We start from the raw sequence: 19,898 nt of genomic DNA, 5'->3' as shown, positions 1-19,898 counted from the left end.
ATCCACTAGATATGGATATATACTTTGGGAATTATCCTCTTTTTTTTTTTTTTAAGAGACAGAGAGAAAGTGAGGGGAGAGGGGAAGACAGAGAGAGAATATTAAGCAGGTTCCACACTCAACATAGAGCCTGACACAGAGCTTGATCCCACAACCCCACAACCCCACGACCCTGGGATCATGACCTGAGCCAAAATCCAGAGTTGGATGCTCAACAGACTAAGCCACCCAGGTGCCCAAAGCCTATTTTTTATTTAAAAAAGGAAGAGGAGGGGCGCCTGGGTGGCGCAGTTGGTTAAGCATCCGACTTCAGCCAGGTCACGATCTCGCGTCCGTGAGTTCGAGCCCCACGTCAGGCTCTGGGCTCATGGCTCAGAGCCTGGAGCTGTTTCCGATTCTGTGTCTCCCTCTCTCTCTGCCCCTCCCCCGTTCATGCTCTGTCTCTCTCTGTCCCAAAAATAAATAAACGTTGAAAAAAAATTTAAAAAAGGAAGAGGAGGAGTAAGAGAAAGAGGCAAGGACATGTAGGACTGAATTGTGAGCATTGTGAGATTAACAGATTTTGGAGAGAGTTGTTGTTGTTTTTTTCTTTTTTTGGAGTTGATAGTATCCGTCACCTTGGAGAATAGAGAATAAGTCCTATTTTCAAGATTTGCTTCAAAGAACAACTTAAGTCCACTGGATTTGTTTGCTAAATATAATGACCTAGCTCTAGGAATAGAGTATAATAGCCTTTTATTACATGCATTTCTTTGTTAGTCACTACCAGGAGAGAACTTGACTTTCAGCACACGGAGTGGGGAGAGATGTGAGTTGCCTTGAGTGAGAGCTGCAGTTTTCCTCATGTGGAAACTCCTGGGACAATGCTCCCCAGCTCATGTGCCATCAGTGGCCGCACATCTTAGCTGCAAATGACCTCTAGATGGGAACAGACTCAGAGGGAGAATATAGCAAATTTTACTTAAAAACATTCTACCTTCCACAAGGACTGTTCCATATGCTGTGGTTTGCTCTGTGTCTCCCGGCACAGAGTCAGTTATCTGTCTATCCCTGTGTCTGCAGCACTGTTGGCTGTCTGGTCTTGTAAGCTCCCCAGGAGAGGTGCAGTAGCCATCTAACTCACACCATTTCAGTGTCATTCAGAGGATATTACATAAACAAGCATTACATTAAATTAGGTGTGGGCTCTTAGAAAACGTGAAGACCATTTGGGATTAAGGACTCTCCAGGGGCAAAAATCTACTGATTGCTTTCTGGCTGGCCCCACACCCCAAATTCACCCCACCCTTTCTACTGGTTTTCTTTTCACACTGAGTTTGTATGTTCTGGATTACCTCCGTCGGATGACTTAAAATTCCTGTGTATGGTTGTTGTGTGCGCCATTATAGTAGTCTTTGAACTCCCTTCTGAGGTCTCTTACTCTGATTTAGCTATTATTGATTTCTCCTCCCTTTGATGACTCAAATGGAGCTCAATTCCACATTCACTTAACTCTTCCGAAAATGAAGATACCATAAGCTGTTCTGTTGAAATCTTCACTTAGATGTGCATGCATTCATTGTCCGGAACCCTCATCTGGAGGCTGCCAAGTTCTGTGATTGAAGTAGAAGGATCATCTCCTAACAATGAATTTCACCAAGGTTCAAAAGTTTTAAAAAATAAATTAAAAACAGCAAATGGAAATGCCATTGATGTAAAGTCAGTGAGGAATTAAAACTCAAGTTTGTCTCAATGAGGAAAAAAAAAATATCCCAGGGATGTCTGAAAGAAGGAAGAGTAAAGGAGTGGTCTGTGGCCAGTAACACGTCTGAAGGACAATAGGTCTCCAATACTTTTGAATTGGACACAAAGTGAGGACCCAGTTCTGTCTTGCCTTTAGTTACTGGAACACTTAATTAGGATAACATACCATGAGGGTAATGAAGCACCTTAAGAGTCTATGTATAATGTGAGTTAAACTTGTCCACCACTTACCAGCTAAATAATTTAAATCACTTAGCCTCTTTGTGCCTCAATTTCCTCATCAGAAAAGAGAGAGAGAGACAGAAAGAGAGAGAAGGAGAAAGAGAATTACTTGAAATGCCCTTAATATTTAAATTTGGCACACGGACTATGCATACAGTAAATGTTAGATGTTATTAATAATAGCAACTACTTAAATTTGCGGAGTACTTTAACATTTTCACAGAATTTGTCCACTTCTATTGTTTGTTTCTCCCATCTCTAAGAGACTAAGGAGAGACAACATTATCTCTTTTTTTTTAATGTTTGTTTTTAATGAGTCTGTTCAATATTTAAGTGACTTCTTTGAGGTCACACAGTGACAGATACTGCTCAGCAGCCTCTACCCACTTTTCTGTTACTGGAAGGGCCCATCTCTTACCATAGAAAACAGCAAGTCTATCCCCAGACCTCTATCCTCCTTGTTTTCTCCACTTTCATTGAAGCCATGATGTGGGCACGTGGCTGAATCCCTGGTCATTGAGACGGCAGCGATTTTGCTCTGAGGGCTTTGGGAAAGAGTTTCCTTTATAAGCTAAAACCCAAACCAAACCAAACAAAACAAAAGCAGATATACACTAGAGGTCCTTCTTACTTCACTGAGTGTGACTGGGTCTGCATATGATGCAAAGAAGTGTTATGGCCGCCGTGTGAGTGAGGGCACCCGGCACTAAGCATTGACTCCATCAGACAGGAAATACATACATATATCGTGTGGCTGCTTGACAGCATTGTGAGGCTACATTAGTCCCGGAACTCCGTAAACTGTGGACATCTTGTTATATGAGACAATATATCCCTTATTATTTGAGTTATTTTTACTATTCTGTTGCTTGCTGCCAGAGACATGCTAACAGATATGGTGGCTAAACCAAGACTCAAAGTCTGGTCTTCTGATTCCAAAGTGTTTGTTTGCTCATTTATTTGTTTTCGGGAGAGCATAGGGTCAGCCTATAATTAAGGCCTCCACAGAATAGCCAGATGTATGTGTCTATTCTGATATTCTGTGCGTTCTTACCCCTAATTTAAGCCTTAGCTAAACTCAAGGACTTGCTCTCTGCTGACTCCTCTGTGAGTTTTCACACCTCAGGACCTCTATCTTCTCGCTCCCCTCCCTTAGAAAACCAGTTCTGTAGCCTTTCGTCTCCAACAGAATCATACACATCATCTGGGATTTGTCTTGACTGTCTTCTTTTGTAAGAGTCTATACCCGATTATACTTTTCTTTCTTCCTCTCTCAGAGATTTAAACACTTTTCTCTTGTGTGTGACCATCTATGTACAACTTAGTGTGACCTTAGTGACCTTAGTGTGACCATCTGTGTACAACTCTGCCTCTCTACTTGACTGTGAGCTTCCAGGGACGGGTCCTGAGTCTCATTCTCCCTTTGTGTCCTCACAGCACATATATATATATATATATATATATATATATATATATTTTATCTTTGCCTCTTAAGATGGCTTAATAAATGTTTATTGAATTAAATGTGTAGAATTTTAAAGCCAAAAGTTCTTTCTTCTGAAGAAAGCTCTCATTTTCTGGGAATTATAAGAGGCTCTTATCCTTGCATTCATGACCCCCCTAGGATTCGGGAGATCAGTGATATCATTAAAGTTATATTCATTGTTTTATGCTCATAGGTTTTATTAGATCAGATTCTTAAAGAATTCATAGCTACTCAAAAGAATTAGAACTTCTGTTTAAGTTAGAAAGTTGAATAAATGCTTTCTGAGCCAAAGACACAATCTGGAATATGCATATTTTTAGGAAAACTGCTGTAAGTTTACTTTTTTTCCCTAAAACTGGAATGTAAAGAAAACAACCCAAAAGAAAACAGATTTCTGGCTCTTGAACACCCCTCTTTATATTTTATCTAGTTATTCAGTCCCCTGAAAGATTGCTCCAGATCTCTTCAGACCTTACAATTTTTTGTCCCCATATCACTTCTATCCACATATTTAAAAATATCCAACCAAATGGTCCCTGGCAAGCAGCTGTAGTAAGGAGAGGTGGCCATCTGAGATAGAGCAAACACCAGGTGAGGAAACACCAGGGCATGCTGGAAGCTGGTGGAGAAAGGACGGAGGTAGTCAGCTTTCATCCCTGAACCAACCTGCCGGCATCTTCAGTGTGGCTTTGCCATTGTGCACCCAAGCAGGACTGTGGCCCAGCCCAGGTAGGTGGAATTATGAACAGTAGCATGGTTGAGTTCTATGGGACCTCCCCATGTGTTACAATGACAGAAACACCTGCCCAGGCCAGCCCTGAAGCACCAGTAACAGAGAGAAATACAAAAGAAAATGCCTTGTTTTATAGACCAGGACCTGTGTCACCATCTACATTATTCAGGAACTGGAACTGTAGACCTTCAGGAATGAAAGAGACTTTAGGATCTTAATGCCCAAACAGCTCACTGTCAAGGAGGCCAAGGCCACCCTTTTGTTTTCCCTGGGATTAGAATCCACTTCTGCAATTGGACACAGAAAAAGGAAAAAAGAAAAAAAGGAATGCAAATCATTAATAATTGAAAAACAAGGGGACATGTGTTGCTTTTCTAGGATTTGCCAGAGTTGAAGACGAGTTGAGGTAAAGGGCAGTGGCCAGGCCAAGGGTTCTGATAGAACTCACCTCTCCCTAAATGTCCATAAGTTCTCCCACAGTTACCTGGCCAAAATTCATTGTTTAAGAAGAATAGGAAGCTTGTTAGACCAGCTCCTCCTTCAAAACATTCTCAGCAGCCCTCTATCAAGCAAGTTGCTAGTCTGCTCCTTAGCTAAAGAATTAGAAGAGACCACTTACAGGGGGAATATTTACATTCTTCTTAGGGAGTAGGGGGAATGGGAGATTCATTGATGCCCTAACCTTCCATCTGCCTTCTTCTGGGATACACTGTTTTAAGTTAGCAAGGGAAAGGGTCAGTACACTGTGTTTCTTCCTTAGGAAAAGAAATGGAGAATTCCTATCCTTCTACTTGAGAAGTGTGGAATAAACGTTGGTCTAGGAATTAATACAGTTGTTTTCACAAATATATTGTGTGGAATCAGATTACCAGGAAGGAATTTTAGGGGGGTCCTTAAATGTGTGGGTTTTCATTTCTAAATGATGTTTTTCAGTTAATTAAAAAAAAAAAAAAACATGCCGTCACATTCAAAGGTGTCATCTGGCCAGCTACTTGGCATACTGGAGGCTGCCAATGTGTAAATCTAGGGTGCTTCCATGTTGAGACAGCCGAACGCACACCTGGAAATAAGACTTGCCCTGACGTTTTGCTGCAGCAGAATATTTTTTCCTGGGTTTTGCTGTTTTACACTAGAACACTGTTAATAGCCATCCATATACTAGTGTGTCTATCTCTATGAATGTTCCTGTTTCATAACCCAGTGCAGAGGGAAGTTGAGGGTAGATGAGGGGAGGGGCATATTGACCTTTTCCTGCCCCCCCCAGGTCCATTGTGATGGTTGTTCACCCCCCACGACCATCTTTATTGAGGAATAATTGACAAATATAATTGTATATATTTAAAGTACACAGCGTGATGATGCTTTGATATACATATGCATTATGTAATGGTTGCTAAGATAGAGATGATTAACATATCCATCACCTTGCATAGGTATCTCTCTCTCTCTCTCTCTCTCTCTCTCTCTCTCTGTCTCGGTGAGAATGCCTAAGATCTACTCTCAGTAACTTTCAAATATACAATATTGTATAATTAATTATAGTCACCCTGCTGTACATTAGAGACTCAGAACTTCTTTTTAAAAAATGTTTTATTTATTTTTGAGAGATAAAGCACAGATGAGGGGCAAAGAGAGAGGGAGACAGATAATCCAAAGCAGGCTCTCAGCTGTCAGCACAGAGCCCGATGTGGGGATTGAACTCACAAACTGTGATATCGTGACCTGAACCAGAGTTGGATGCTTAACCCACTGAACCACCCAGGTGCCCCCAGAGCCTCAGAACTTCTTATAACTGAAAGTTTGTACCTTTGACCTGGATCGCCCCATCTCCCCTTCCCTCCTAGCTCCTAACAACTGCCATTCTATTCTGTCTCTATAAAATCAGTTTTTGTTTGTTTCTTTTATATTGTGCATATAAGTGATACCATACGCTATTTTCCACTGTCTTATTTCACCTGGCAAAATGCCCTCCTGTTTCATCCGTGTTGGCAGAAATGGCAGGATTTTCTTTTTATTTTTTAAAAAATTTTTTTTTCAACGTTTATTTATTTTTGGGACAGAGAGAGACAGAGCATGAACGGGGGAGGGGCAGAGAGAGAGGGAGACACAGAATCGGAAACAGGCTCCAGGCTCTGAGCCATCAGCCCAGAGCCCGACGCGGGGCGAACTCACGGACCGAGAGATCGTGACCTGGCTGAAGTCGGACGCTTAACCGACTGCGCCACCCAGGCGCCCCAGGATTTTCTTTTTAATGGCCTAATAATATTCCATTGTGTATATGTGTATATTACCACATTTTTTAATGTGATGATTTATTGGCACCTATGTACAGAGGGTTGGGTGAGAACTAGAGTTGTTGAGTTGGTGGAATTATTCAGCAGGAGCTTTCTTTGAAGACTGTGGGAGGGGCGCCTGGGTGGCGCAGTCGGTTAAGCGTCCGACTTCAGCCAGGTCACGATCTCGCGTCCGTGAGTTCGAGCCCCGCGTCGGGCTCTGGGCTGATGGCTCAGACCCTGGAGCCTGTTTCCGATTCTGTGTCTCCCTCTCTCTCTGCCCCTCCCCCGTTCATGCTCTGTCTCTCTCTGTCCCAAAAATAAATAAACGTTGAAAAAAAAAAAATTGAAGACTGTGGGAAAAGAGGGAGTAGTTTGGTGAGACCAAATAGTATAAATTTAGCTCAGTCCTGGGAGGAAGCCCATGATCACTTCCTCAAAGAACCTCACTCGTCCCTGCACAGACCCTGGCATTGTTTCCGGCACCCTCCCACGACAGTACTTTGAAAGAGTTATTCACCATGATCAAGTGGGATTTATTCCTGGGCTGCAGGGCTGGTTCAATATTCACAAATCAATCAGTGTGATCCACCACATTAATAAAAGAAAGGAGAAGAACCATAGGATCTTTCCAGTAGATGCAGAAAAACCATTTGACAAAATACAGCATCCTTTCCTGATAAAAATGCTCAAGAAACTAGGGATAGAAGTAACATGCCTCTACATCATAAAGGCCACATATGAAAGGCCACAGCTAATATTCTCAATGGGGAAAAACTGAGAACTTGTCCCCTACAGTTAGGAACACTGCAGGGATATCCACTACCACCACTGTGGTTAAACCTTCTAAGGAATTAATGTAACAGCTTGGAAGGTTGGCTTCGACAGGCTCTTTATACATATGGACAACGTGAAGTTTCCCCCAGTAGCTTTGTAAGCAATGGATATGGCAGGAAGGAGCCACAGCAGAAGAACAGGACAGATGGCTCCTAGACTGGTTGGGGAATCCTTCAATGTGCCACTTTGGAAAGTCCCAGAAATAACTGGGTGCTGAGATCCTGGCAAAGTGTAGGTAGAGGTGGTTAAGCCACTGACAGTTGGATTATAGCCATTTAAAGAAAGTATCCTGGGGCCCCTGGGTGGCTCAGTTGGTTAGGTATCTGACTTTGGCTCAGGTCATGATTTCTCAGTTTGTGAGTTCGAGCCCTGTATCCGGCTCTATCCTGACAGCTCGAAGCCTGGAGCCTGCTTCGGATTCTGTGTCTCCCTCTCCCTCTCCCTCTGCCCCTCCTCCTGCTCGCCCTCTGTCTCTATCTCTCTCAAAAATAAATAAACATTAAAAAAATTTAAAAAAAGAAAGTATCCTAAGATTTAAAGAGGAACCTAAAAAAAAACCTTTACCATATGGTCATCACTTATTGTTTGGAATCAGGGATATTTTGGTACTATATAATAAAAAAAAAAAAAAGATATAGAAAGAAATGCAATACTGATGAGCATTCCATTTTGTGTGTGTATCCATCAAAACAGTCTTGCTCTCATTGATTGGATTTATAATTAAAAGCTGTGCAGTTAGGCTCAGAATTAAATCTATACAGGAAAGTTGTTTACTGAATGAATAAAAATAAATTACTATTTATGTATTTTAAGTACATATAACAGTTCACTTGATGAAAAAACTTCACAGATCTTTTTTTTTTCTTTTAACGTTTGTAAAATGCACAAAACATATTAGACAATGGGTCCAGAAGAGGCAGGCCATTGCATTTTCCCCTTTTTCTCATCTCATACTGGCAGTTTAAGTTGTGGTCCCTTTAACAGGTACTAATTACATTAAATACTATTGCTAATTAACCAGAACAGAAAAACAAAGAACCCACAACAAACCAGATTAAACATAATGATGGATCACTATCCAGGAATATGGGGTAAATATGGGGGTAAATAATGCACATAGACTGTGAACTGGGGAAAAAAGAGGAAGAGAGAGATTACAAAGAATCCATTGGAGATACAACTAAAGGTTAGCAATTCCCCTTCTTTCTTGCTCTCATTCTGAGAACAGAAAGATGAGATTGATTCAAGCAGATATGCTTTGGAATGCCAGAAAGGACACCTCTTCTGGTGCAGTATTGATAAACTGCCTGAGTGTATCAGTGGCATTTTAGTGTTACTAGCCCCTCAAAGAGAGTCAGGGAGTGGATTTTTACCTCCCTGCCCACCTGCCTGTGAATTGTTTAAACAGTTTCTTTGTGTGTGTGTGTGTGTGTGTGTGTGTGTGTGTGTGTGTGTGTGTGTGTGAGAGAGAGAGAGAGAGAGAGAGAGAGAGAGAGAGAGAGAGAGAGAGAGAGAGAGAGAATGACTCCGCACCATTACCTGCTGGGTTAAAAGCTTCCTTCTCTGGGGCCTCTCTGAATTCCCTTGTCAGATGGATGAGAGAGATGCAGCCTGTGCCCAGCTGAACTTCATTATTTAGTTTCCTGCTGTATTGTGACAAGAGAGCAACTACCCACAAGTGCTTTATGTCCACACCCCCATTTTCTTGGTGGAGGATTCGTAGGCCTCTTAGGTAAAATCATACCAAGGTAGAGTGGCAACATCACTCTGTGTCTTCCAACAAACAGCCACCCTGCTGCCACTGATCAGTGTTCCTGGGATAGTGGTGATTGAAATTTAGCACTTAGAGCAACTTAATTGGCACGCAGACCTGTTAAGCATATGCCCCCACCATAGGTGCACCATCTGATGTACCCATAGGGTGCCCAGTGTTTCACACATGCTCACATTTTACTAAAGAAGCAAGTTTTGAGAGGCACCTGGGTGGCTCAGTCGGTTAATCTCCTGACTCTTGGTTTTGGCTCATGGTTTGTGGGTTTGAGCCCCAGGTCGGGCTCCTTACTGATGGTGCAGAACTTGGTTGGGACTCTCTCTCCCTCTCTTTCTTCCCCTCCCCTACTTGTGTTCGCTCTCTCTCAAGAAATAAACTTTAAAAAATTAAGAAAAAAAGTAAGCAAGTTTTGAACAGTTCCTTGAAGGAAGCCTGTACTGTGGTTTAGGACAGGGGTGGCCTTAGAGCATGGGTCCTGAGATCTCTGCCCATCTTTCAGTTACCATATTTCTTCCTTCCTGTGAACTTGGAACGAACCTAAGGTTGTAGAGTTCCAGTTTGCTTGCTGTGAAAGAAGTGTTGGGAATCTGCTCATTAAAGCTTGTGCCTTAATCAAGCCCTGTGCTAGCAGAGTGGAACTTGGAAGGATTCAGCATTCCTTGGCAGCTTGCTGCCTTGGAATTCAAGGTTAGAATGTTTTGTGCTCACTGTGACTAGAACTGATCCCTTGGTCTTCCGGGAAAATCCTGGAAGTCGATGTCAACATTTTTCTGCTGAATTGGAAACAGCAAGCCTGGGCCAAATGTTCTAGGCTATGAGAATTAGGAGAGAAATGGAAATCTCAACAGAAAACGGATCAGACCTATAAGTTCTGGTCCTTATGTAAGAAGAATAAATGAGGGCTGGGAAATCACTGGTTAGGAACTCACTGCTCTGTTGAATCTTCCCAAGTGTCCTGGTGCTCATGAGCTCTAGGTACCCGGAGGACCCTTGGCGTAACTGCAGATGCCTGGAGAAGCAGCCTTCTCCAGCTGCCATGCTGAGTGTCAGTGGGACCGAGGAGGGGTAGATCAGCTGTCTTTCAACCTAGGTTTTGTTTCGTGAGCTTGTCCTGTCCTAACTGGATCACAGAACAGCAGGCCCCATCTGTATTTATGTTCTCCTGGGCTTTGGTGGGGGGGGGGGGGGAGAATCTTGGGTTCTTAATAAATGGTTAATGAATTGTGAAAGAAAGACCTAAGTAGTTGGGGTTTCTCTGAGTGATGTGGACAGCAGCACTGGGCTCAAATCAGATGGGGGTTTGCTGTGATGCTAATGAAGCTGAAATGTCAGTATCCCTCAACTGCAGAGGTCCCTTCCTGGGACTCGTCCCTAAGTTTAAATTCATAAGTTTATATTCTACTCCTTATGGAGGGTTCCCCAAATCCTGTAAGCTTCAGGACCCCACAGAGCATAAATATGCTCCTTTTAGAATGTTCTTGCTGAGCCCTGTGGAAGCATGGATTCCATCCAGTGGCTTTCCCAGAAATTGTGGAGAATCAGGAGACATCGATAAAGCCAAACCTACAAAGCAAAAGAAAGGGAAGGAACTAACATTTAAAAACGCTATGCAAATTGAAGAATAATTAGCATGTATTACCTAATTTAACTCCGCACAGCAACCCTTTCTAGGCAATAGCATTACTGCCCCCATTTCTTTAATAGTCGGGAATATTGAGGTTCAGAGAAGCAAAGCATCCTGCCCAGTGTGGTACAGCTACTAGGGCTGGGAGCTACAACATTGACCTTTCTCTTTCCTGACCATCTGCTCACCGGCCCCTTGCAGGGTGCACATTTGACAGCTTTGCTAGTCTTCCCTGAAAGCCTTAAGCCCACGAGGGTAAGGATTGCCTGGATGGACAGGTAACACTTCCTGCAGGATACAGAGAGAAGTTGGGGAGGGGATCAGGTCTGAGCGGTTTAAAGGAAGGCACTGGCAAAACCCTTCCCCAGTCAGCATAAGCAATGTTGTAACAATTCATTCAATTATGTTAAGCACCTATTAATGGAATCCTGAGTCCTCCCTTGGGCCATTTCACAGCTATGAGATTGTAATTGTTGGAGACTAACCGTGATCTCTTCTTTTGCCTTCAGGTGATTCTCATTTTGACAAAGCTGTATGACTATAACCTGGGGAGCATCACTGAGAGCTCGCTTTGGAGGTACGTAGATAAAGTGAGCTAACGGTTACTGTGTTCCTTGAGCATCACACCCAAGACTGCTCTCCCTCACCCCCTTTTCCCTGGTGGGAGGATTTTTGGTTATGTGTTCTTGTTGCCTCCCCTTTTTGCTGTTTGCCTTAGTCATGGGTTGGGATTTATCTCCAGGCAGGCCAGATCCTTCCTTCTTTCTAAGTTTGTATTGGTCACAGGTCTTTTTGCAAAACTGTTCATCAGGTTGTCCTGACGCATTTGGGTTCCCCTCAGTTCTCGCTGATCTTTGAGCTCATTGGAGCAGCAGTGAGGGAATGCAGGTGTCTTTGAAGAGGAGGAGATCAACCTCACCTCTGGTTTTGCAGTGCCCGGGGAACCTTCCAGTGTAGATTCTGCACTGCTTCCCTTCCTGGCCCTCAGCTCACCAGTGCACAGGTGTGCACACACACTCGCATACATGCCTTCATCTCTGGGATTCACAGTGTGTTGCCTCACACATGTAAGAAGGTGCAGTAAATTCTTTTCCAGGGGAATGCCATGCCATAGATCCTTCAGGCTAGCACAAACTCACTAAACACCAGCACGAATGTGCAGTTGGGGTGAAACTAGGGACAGAAACATCCTCAGAAATCCAGGCAGCTATTCTCCCCTTTTGTTCTTGGGGACTATATGTTCTGTTTGTTTCTAAAAATCTGCTTTATTGATCTAATCCCGATGGGGTCTTTGCCAGCCTATGTCACGTGTCCACACCCAAACCAACAGGAGAGCACTGGCTTTGATTGGTTAGGCTTGGATCTTGTGACAGTCCCCGGGCCTGGAAGAGGATGGAGATGACTTCAGGGGTGATATTCAGTGATCGTGGGGTTGACGTCCAGCCCAGAGTCTGATTGGTCAGTGCCCTGGGTGTAACGATGGCTTAAACATGGCGTATATCACTTCTGATCAGCCATCCCTGAATACATACACTTGTGTGCACAGATAAAGGGGGAAGGGGTATACTAATAACAGAGACACTGGGAGTAGTCTCGGGGCAGACACAAGCTAGCGAGTGTCCTCCATGTAAGACCAGTGGGGAATTTCATCACCTGTCAGTTAACATGACCAGAAGAGACTAGCTGCTGGTCCTCAGTCTCAGGGCTAAAGTCTAGGGAGAGAGATTCCAATCTGCCCTTCATGCCAGGGGTCCATGCCTGCTATAGTGAACAATGACAGGGGTGGTGGGGAGGAGGTTACTTTACATAGTAACAGTTTGGTCGCAGGGCCTGCCCCTGTGAAATCTAAGGGAATCTACCACACAAAAAGGATGTTCATTGAATTTTGTTTTAACCTGATGGCTATTTTCCATTAGACTTCATACTATGTATAAGAAGCCCAAAAATAAATTGTTGTGTGCTTTAGGAAAACCCCAGCAGACCAAAGAAAAGGATAGAATCCTGTTCTTGTGTTTGTTGTGAGGTGTTTGTTTGTTTATTTATTTTTAAATATATGAAATTTATTGTCAGATTGGTTTCTATACAACACCCAGTGCTCATCCCAAAAGATGCCCTCTTCCATGCCCATCACCTTCCCTCCCCTCCCTCCCACCCCCCCATCAACCCTCAGTTTGTTCTCAGTTTTTAAGAGTCTCTTATGCTTTGCCTGTGAGGTGTTTAGATTATTGAACTCCTCCTCCAACTGGAAGGTCAGTAATGCAGAGTTTCTGTCCCAAGGAAATTATGTCACTAAAATAAAGTGTGGGGAATGTGGAAGGAGCTTGAAAAAGTACAGTTCTTTTAATGCATTAAGAACCTGACACTTGCTCTGTTGTTTGAATTCAGTACCCCTTCGTCAGGCTGTGACTGAGTAGGGTTCTGCTTCCCTGATAGATTTCTCTAATGCATGTACATACATGAAAGTGAAAGCCAACTTTTATTCCTCAATGCATCTGCTGTATAAAGTGTTGTCAGCATATTAGAGAATTAAAAGATATGCAATTCTGTCTCAGTGGGACAGAGGCTATCAGCAGCCCTAAGTCTCAACCTGAGTGGTGGGAAGGGCATGCCCGGGGCCAGGAGGAACAGCTTGCCCTAGACTACAGAAACTCAGGTTCGCCGCACCCATTTCCCTCTCACGGGGCCACCGTGACCAGCCGAGGGAGAATAGTTCTCTCACCTTAGGGGAGAGGGTTAGTAAAATAAAAATGAGGACCAGTAATACCAGGTCTTTCTTCTGAAGGAGCAACCTCCAATGGCCTTAAGCTTAGGAAAGTGTGGCAGGGGCGATCTGCTGACCCTTCAATCTTACCTTCAATCAAACCCCTCAATTTCAGCGGAGGATATATACATATATACACACACACAGATACACATACATATATACACACGCATGTATACACACGTAATATACCCACATATATTTAATTTTATGATATACCCACCATAATCATTTGCCATGTATGCCCTATTTTATACTTGTCATTTGTGGCAAATAACTATTATGGGTGCTCTATACCATTAGAACTATCATTTTAATACTTTGATAAAATAATCCATGCCTTAATGAAAATATAATTTAGAAAAGAGGCAAGGATAAAGAAAAAGATATTTAGAATACTTCATATATGCTTTGGTAGGGTGTGCATTTTTGGGTGCCGCATGATGCCCATGTTTGGTCTTTAGGGAATCTCTTTGGGGGTGTTAATATAGAAGAAGAGATAGGTCTGGGTCAGCCTTGCTTGAAGGAAACTAGTGCTAAGTGTGGACTCGTTTTTTCCTACGTCAGCTCTTACTTGCTTTTCAAAAAACCTGCCAAAAATTGTGGGGGGCAGTTGCTGGGGACACACCAGGGTTTAGGTATTCTCATTACATCCACAGTCCAGAGCACTGGATTTATCCCATAGATGATGCTCAGTAAGTAACCATTTTTGAACAGACCAGCGAAATCTATGATTTTATATTCTTTCTTATTCACTTGTTCAACAAAGATGTATTGAGTAACTTCTTTAGGTCTTAGATTGTTCTGGTCCAGGGAGAGGAATGTGGTTGATACATGGATCGACAGCACATGAGCTCTGTCTGACTGTCCTTCGGATGTTCATTGTCTAGAGGGGGCAAATTTCTGCGGATCATTCACATGAGAGATAAATGTACTTGTGTATAACCAGGGTATTGAATCAGGTTCTTAGGCAGCCCCCTAGAACTGCCAGAACCCAGAAGAAGATAAGATAAACCTAGTGTAAATACACAAACTGTCATACACAAGATAAGTGTTCCATCTTTACTTTGCTCATGTGTATATTTTCTTTTCTTAACTGGGCTTTAAATCCTTAAACTCAGCACCTTTATGATTTAATGATCATCCTTTTTAATGATCAACCTTTATGGTTTAATGATAACGGCAGTGATGCTGGTGATAATGGTGATAATGACAACAATAGCAAAAACTAACTTTTATTGAGTGGTCACTATGCATCAGGCACGATATCAAGTGCTACACATGCATTATTGCATCCCCTTAATTCATTTTTATGATGTATTCAAGGTCATCCAATTAGTAAACAATAGTGCAAACACTTACAGGGGTAGTCATAAAGTTCAATCATTTCACTGCTTACCTGTCTTCTGGAGCCCCATCTGCCTCCTGGTGGCTCATTCTGTACCTAAGCAAATGAACAAACAACATTTTAATCGTAAATATATGAAATGAGTATCATTTTCAAAGCACTGTGACATTCTTAGCAGCTTGTTACCTATTCCAGAAAAATCCTGGGCAACCGGGAAATGGCTTCTTGTCCAACAAACAGATCCAATGCGCTTTTCAGGTGAGCCCTTGTTCTATACAACTTTTTCCCTCTGATCAGTGAGAAGGGCTCAAGTTGCAAATGCCTTGGGGTGTCAGGACAGGAAAGAGGCCAAGAGGCAGCTGTCCTGGTAGTGATGTCCTAGGGCTTTACACCTTGCTGTATGAACAAGCCCTGGATGATGGGGTGAGATGCTGCTCTACTAAATTAATGAGCGTTTGCTCCCAGATGGTCTTGGCATTGATTACACCTTAATCTTGGAGCAAGTTGTTGATTTTGTTTTGTTTTGTGTTGCCGTTCACTCAGGGAACCAAACTGAGAGGAAAGGGGGATGATCTGACACAGAACAATTAACTACACCTTAGAATCTTCTCTGCTTTACAGTGGATTAAGCTTTGAGGTTTGGTGGAACTGGGGGTTTTACCATATTGGAGCAAGATAAGCTTAAAGGTCGAGATAAATAAAATGTCACAATCTAGATACAGTCTCTCTGAGAATAAATACATTCATCTTTCTTCCCTCTTGTGCCAGGGTAATCAGCACTTTGCTGAGAGAGGCTTAGCTGGTGAGAAAGCCCTAGGCAATTCTGGAAGCAGCTGAAAGGATACTCTTCAAGGGACACGCAGCCTGCAGTGCCTCTGTCCTAGAGGTCGGCTGACATGGCTGACTTCTCTTCAGTCCAGTATTCCAGTTCAGATTCAGGTGAAACACAAGCCAGCATCCGAGCACATCTTCAAATGATGTACTTTTCAAGGAGCACTACTTGCTTTGGGGGGACAGATGCATGGGGTTAAGGTAGGGACAATGGTTAGACTTTCTGCTTGATTCCAGTCCGGGAGCCAGCCCCATCTCCTCATCACAGGAGTATCTTTGTTTCTTCTTGGGTGTTCACACTGCAGTTATCAAGAGAGGCTTCCCAGTGGAGTCTGTGGAGAGAATGGCCATGGAGTGCCTTGGGGCAGCGTCTGTGTGGGGCTGGCTGCAGAGAGGGGTCTCTGGAGAGCACCTGGGGTCCAGGCTGACAGCAGCTGACCTGAGGTCTGTGACTCTGCCAGCCCTGTGGTTGAGGCACATTAGCTAAGTGTGTCTGGCCTTCCCACTCATCATCCAGAGGAAGAGCAGGGGGCAGCTTGGCACAGGTTCTCAGTCCCTGCTTTGTAGGATGGTTTGTTACAAAATCCTGTCAACCACAAAAATAAGGATATGAAATAGGAATACCCACCCTAAAAAAAAAGAAAAAGAATTGAAAAAAAAAAAAAAAGAAAAGAAAAAACAATGAAAAGAATCAAGCTCGAGTGTGGTGATTTCCCCACAGGAGGGCTCTTTATGTCACGCAGCTCTGATGATGTTCCTCAGCCCCGTGCAGGCCAACGTTTAGTGCCTTTCCAGGGGCCCCAAGGGGAGAGCCACACTCCCCAGCAGGACCAGGAGCTGCTTTAGGTTCTGGATTCCTTTAAGCTTTCTAAATTTCACTCCCTTTCCATATTTGTGTCATGTGGAGTTGCTGTGGCTCCTGGAGTTATAAGCTTATTGCATTAAACCTTACTGTAATCGGGGCGCCTGGGTGGCGCAGTCGGTTAAGCGTCCGACTTCAGCCAGGTCACGATCTCGCGGTCTGTGAGTTCAAGCCCCGCGTCAGGCTCTGGGCTGATGGCTCGGAGCCTGGAGCCTGTTTCCGATTCTGTGTCTCCCTCTCTCTCTGCCCCTCCCCCGTTCATGCTCTGTCTCTCTCTGTCGCAAAAATAAATAAACGTTGAAAAAAAAAATTTTTTAAAAATAAACCTTCCTGTAATAGGGGCGCCTGGGTGGCGCAGTCGGTTAAGCATCCGACTTCAGCCAGGTCAAGATCTCGCGGTCCGGGAGTTCGAGCCCCGCATCAGGCTCTGGGCTGATGGCTCAGAGCCTGGAGCCTGTTTCCGATTCTGTGTCTCCCTCTCTCTCTGCCCCTCCCCCGTTCATGCTCTGTCTCTCTCTGTCCCAAAAATAAACGTTGAAAAAAAAAATTAAAAAAAAAACCTTACTGTAATATATGCTCATTATAATGAGCCAAACAATGCAGAGACTAATAAAAATTTTAATAGTCTCCTACTCTTCACACATGTCTAGCTTTCTTGAGGTAGGTGATGCTGAGAGCTTTTGGTGATTCTGTCCATACCATTAGGACCCAACTCAAAAAAAAATTATCTCAGCATCACTTTTTTCATTTGTTTAAGAAAATAAGAGTAAGTATCCACAGGACTCTGATAACCTGTTTGTTTTACTTAATAATGAGTCATGGGTGTCTGTCTAAATGAATACATTAGAAAAAAAAAAGTCAGCTTTGTAAGCATCAAATAGTGTGGAGGTTGTATGCTGGATTAAGGAACAATGTCCTAATCAGCTTATGCACTGTTTATGTGCACCAGAAAATGTTCTCAGTGCTGTCTACCTGCCTACCAACACTGCAAAATAGACATTGCTTGTGTCCCCAGTTTACACATGAGAGAAGGGAGGCTTAGAGAGTTAAGTAACACTCAGCATCATGCAGCCAGGAACCGATCTTTGCTAGCCTGTGCCTCCTGTTACCTTTTTAAAAAATTTTTTTTATGTTTTATTTCTTTATTTTTAAGAGCAAGAGAGACAGAGCATGAGCCAGGGAGGGACAGAAAGAGAGGGAGACACAGAATCTGAAGCAAGCTCCAGGCTCTGAGCTTTAAGCACAGAGCCCAACATGGGGCTCAAACTCACAGCCCGTGAGATCATGACCTGAGCTGAAGTCAGATGCCTAACCGACTGAACCACCTAGACGCCCCACCTCCCGTTATGTTTTTAATGGATCTATAGCTCATTTCCACGGTATTTGCGATTACACATAGTGCTTCCACAAACAGGTGACTTTCTGAAAAGATGGGAATAATTCACATACCAAACAGCAGCAATAAGTTACATACTTCCTGATGGTTTCACCAGTGCCGGCTATTTTCAATTTAAAAGTTGAATTTAAAGTTTTAGTTTTAATTTAATTCCATTTAAAATTTTGCTGGTCTTTTTAGTAGAAACGGTGTCTTAATCTCTGCGTGGTTTAATGGGTATTTCTCTGACCACTAGTGATGCTGAACACTTTTTCATATATTTATTGCTCTGTGGACCTGTAGACCTCCTGTTCCCACCTGCCTCCCCCTGAAGCAAAAGTAAATTGTTGCTTACTCAGTAACCCCATAGTGTGTTACATATCTTTGTCTTAGGATGGTTATTAGATATATATTCGTTTGGTTTAGTTTAGCACATACCAAATAGCCCCCTATTCTGTGCCAGGCACTGTGCGAGGCAGACACTGGCAAGGAAGGAACATGTAAATAATTGTTTCTTCCCTGCAAAAACTGAAAATCTAGTGAAGGGCAGACACTCAGCAGGTGATTTCTGAAGTGTGGCAAATACAATGCAAAAGTTATGCATGAATTAGTGTTTATGTTCACCTATTTCCATTCTGACCTCTTTCCGAACTCAAAGGCTATGGTTAGGTCTTAGTTATTTTTGTTTGTTTGACACTCACGGAACTTGGCACACAATAAATATCATTAATTTTTTTTTTTTTTTGCTTAGAAGCAGTATATTGGGGCGCCTGGGTGGCTCAGTCGGTTAAGCGTCCGACTTCGGCTCAGGTCACAATCTCACGGTTCGTGGGTTCAAGCCCTGCATCGGGCTCTGTGCTGACAGCTGAAAGCCTGGAGCCTGTTTCAGATTCCGTGTCTCCCTGTCTCCCTGCCCCTCCCCCACTCGCGCTCTGTCTCCTTCCATCTGAAAAATAAATAAACATTAAAAAAAATTTTAAAAAGAAGCAGTATATTAAGAAATGGTTCAGGGTTTCTGAAAGCCAGGTCTATGTCTTATACTTGCTTATATCCTAAACTTTTACCCTAATGCCCTCCATGTAGGGGATGCCATTTCGAATAATGTGTTGCATGATCTGGTGAAACCCCAGGACATGCATTCTAAAGAGTAAGCACACAGCCAGCGCCCAGAGTGAAAAGCCCAGATTCAATTGTGGGAACCCAGTTTGTCCATAGAGCACCATGAATGCTTGTCAGCACCCTCAGCTCTGATAAAACCTTCTTGCATCCCCACATGGAGGCTGTTTCTACAAGGATCTGGCTGCATTCTGCCTGCAGACTCTGCGGACCTTCCTGACCTCTCTGTGAGAGTCAGCCTCTGGTTGTACCTCTGCACTCATCATTTGCCTCGTTTGCCTCAACGGTTGACTCTCTGTGGAGTTTCCTATTTCTTTCTTCAGCAAGCAGTAGATGAAATACATGCAAAAGCATTCATTGCCCTGATATTCTAGAAACGTTATCAATACGAGCCCAGGAAATAAGAAAACTTTGCTAGAGAAAGTGGAGGAACTAACATCCAATGTTAAAACTAGTTAGAGATTCAGGAAGTACTTAGAATGTTAATTACCACTTTACTACACTGTCTTTGAGTAAAGAACTGTGTACTAGACCCCAAGAAGTTCACAAGGTACAGAATTTAATTATCATGTGTAGCTATATACAGTTTCATTATTCAGTCAACATGACTAACTTCTCATTTTTCAGGTCTCAGCCTGAACACCACCTTATTTTTGAAAAGGCATTTACATCCTCCTTATTTTAAAGAGGACCCTTGTTTTTGTCCATCACATCTCTTTGCTTATTTTATTCACTGTACATGTCCTGATCTGTGATGATTTTATTCATTATTTGTCATTGGCTCATGCCCACTACTAGAATGAATATAAGCTCCCTGAGGGCAGACACCTTGTCTGGTTTGCTTTCTGTTTTTTCTCACATGCTCGGGAAAGTGCCTGGCACATTGACGTTCAAGTGAGGTTTGTCAAATTAACTG

The 19,898-nt window shown here is 43.1% G+C and overlaps 1 protein-coding gene across 6 annotated transcripts in view; it reads left to right on the top strand.

Moving 5' to 3' along the window:
• Nucleotides 1-19,898, top strand: part of SORCS1 (sortilin related VPS10 domain containing receptor 1) — a 550,691-nt gene that overhangs the window by 176,327 nt on the left and 354,466 nt on the right. For all 6 annotated transcript variants that reach the window (XM_086680819.1, XM_086680821.1, XM_086680820.1 and 3 more), the window contains exon 2: nt 11,199-11,266. In XM_086680819.1, coding sequence (XP_086536945.1) covers nt 11,199-11,266 — 68 coding nt within the window. The remainder of the gene's footprint in view (nt 1-11,198; nt 11,267-19,898) is intronic.

Source organism: Puma concolor, chromosome D2, assembly GCF_028749965.1.
Source record: "Puma concolor isolate L17-30 chromosome D2, mPumCon1.1.hap2, whole genome shotgun sequence".
NCBI classification, from domain to species: domain Eukaryota; kingdom Metazoa; phylum Chordata; class Mammalia; order Carnivora; family Felidae; genus Puma; species Puma concolor.
This window is presented reverse-complemented; position numbering and strand designations above follow the sequence as displayed.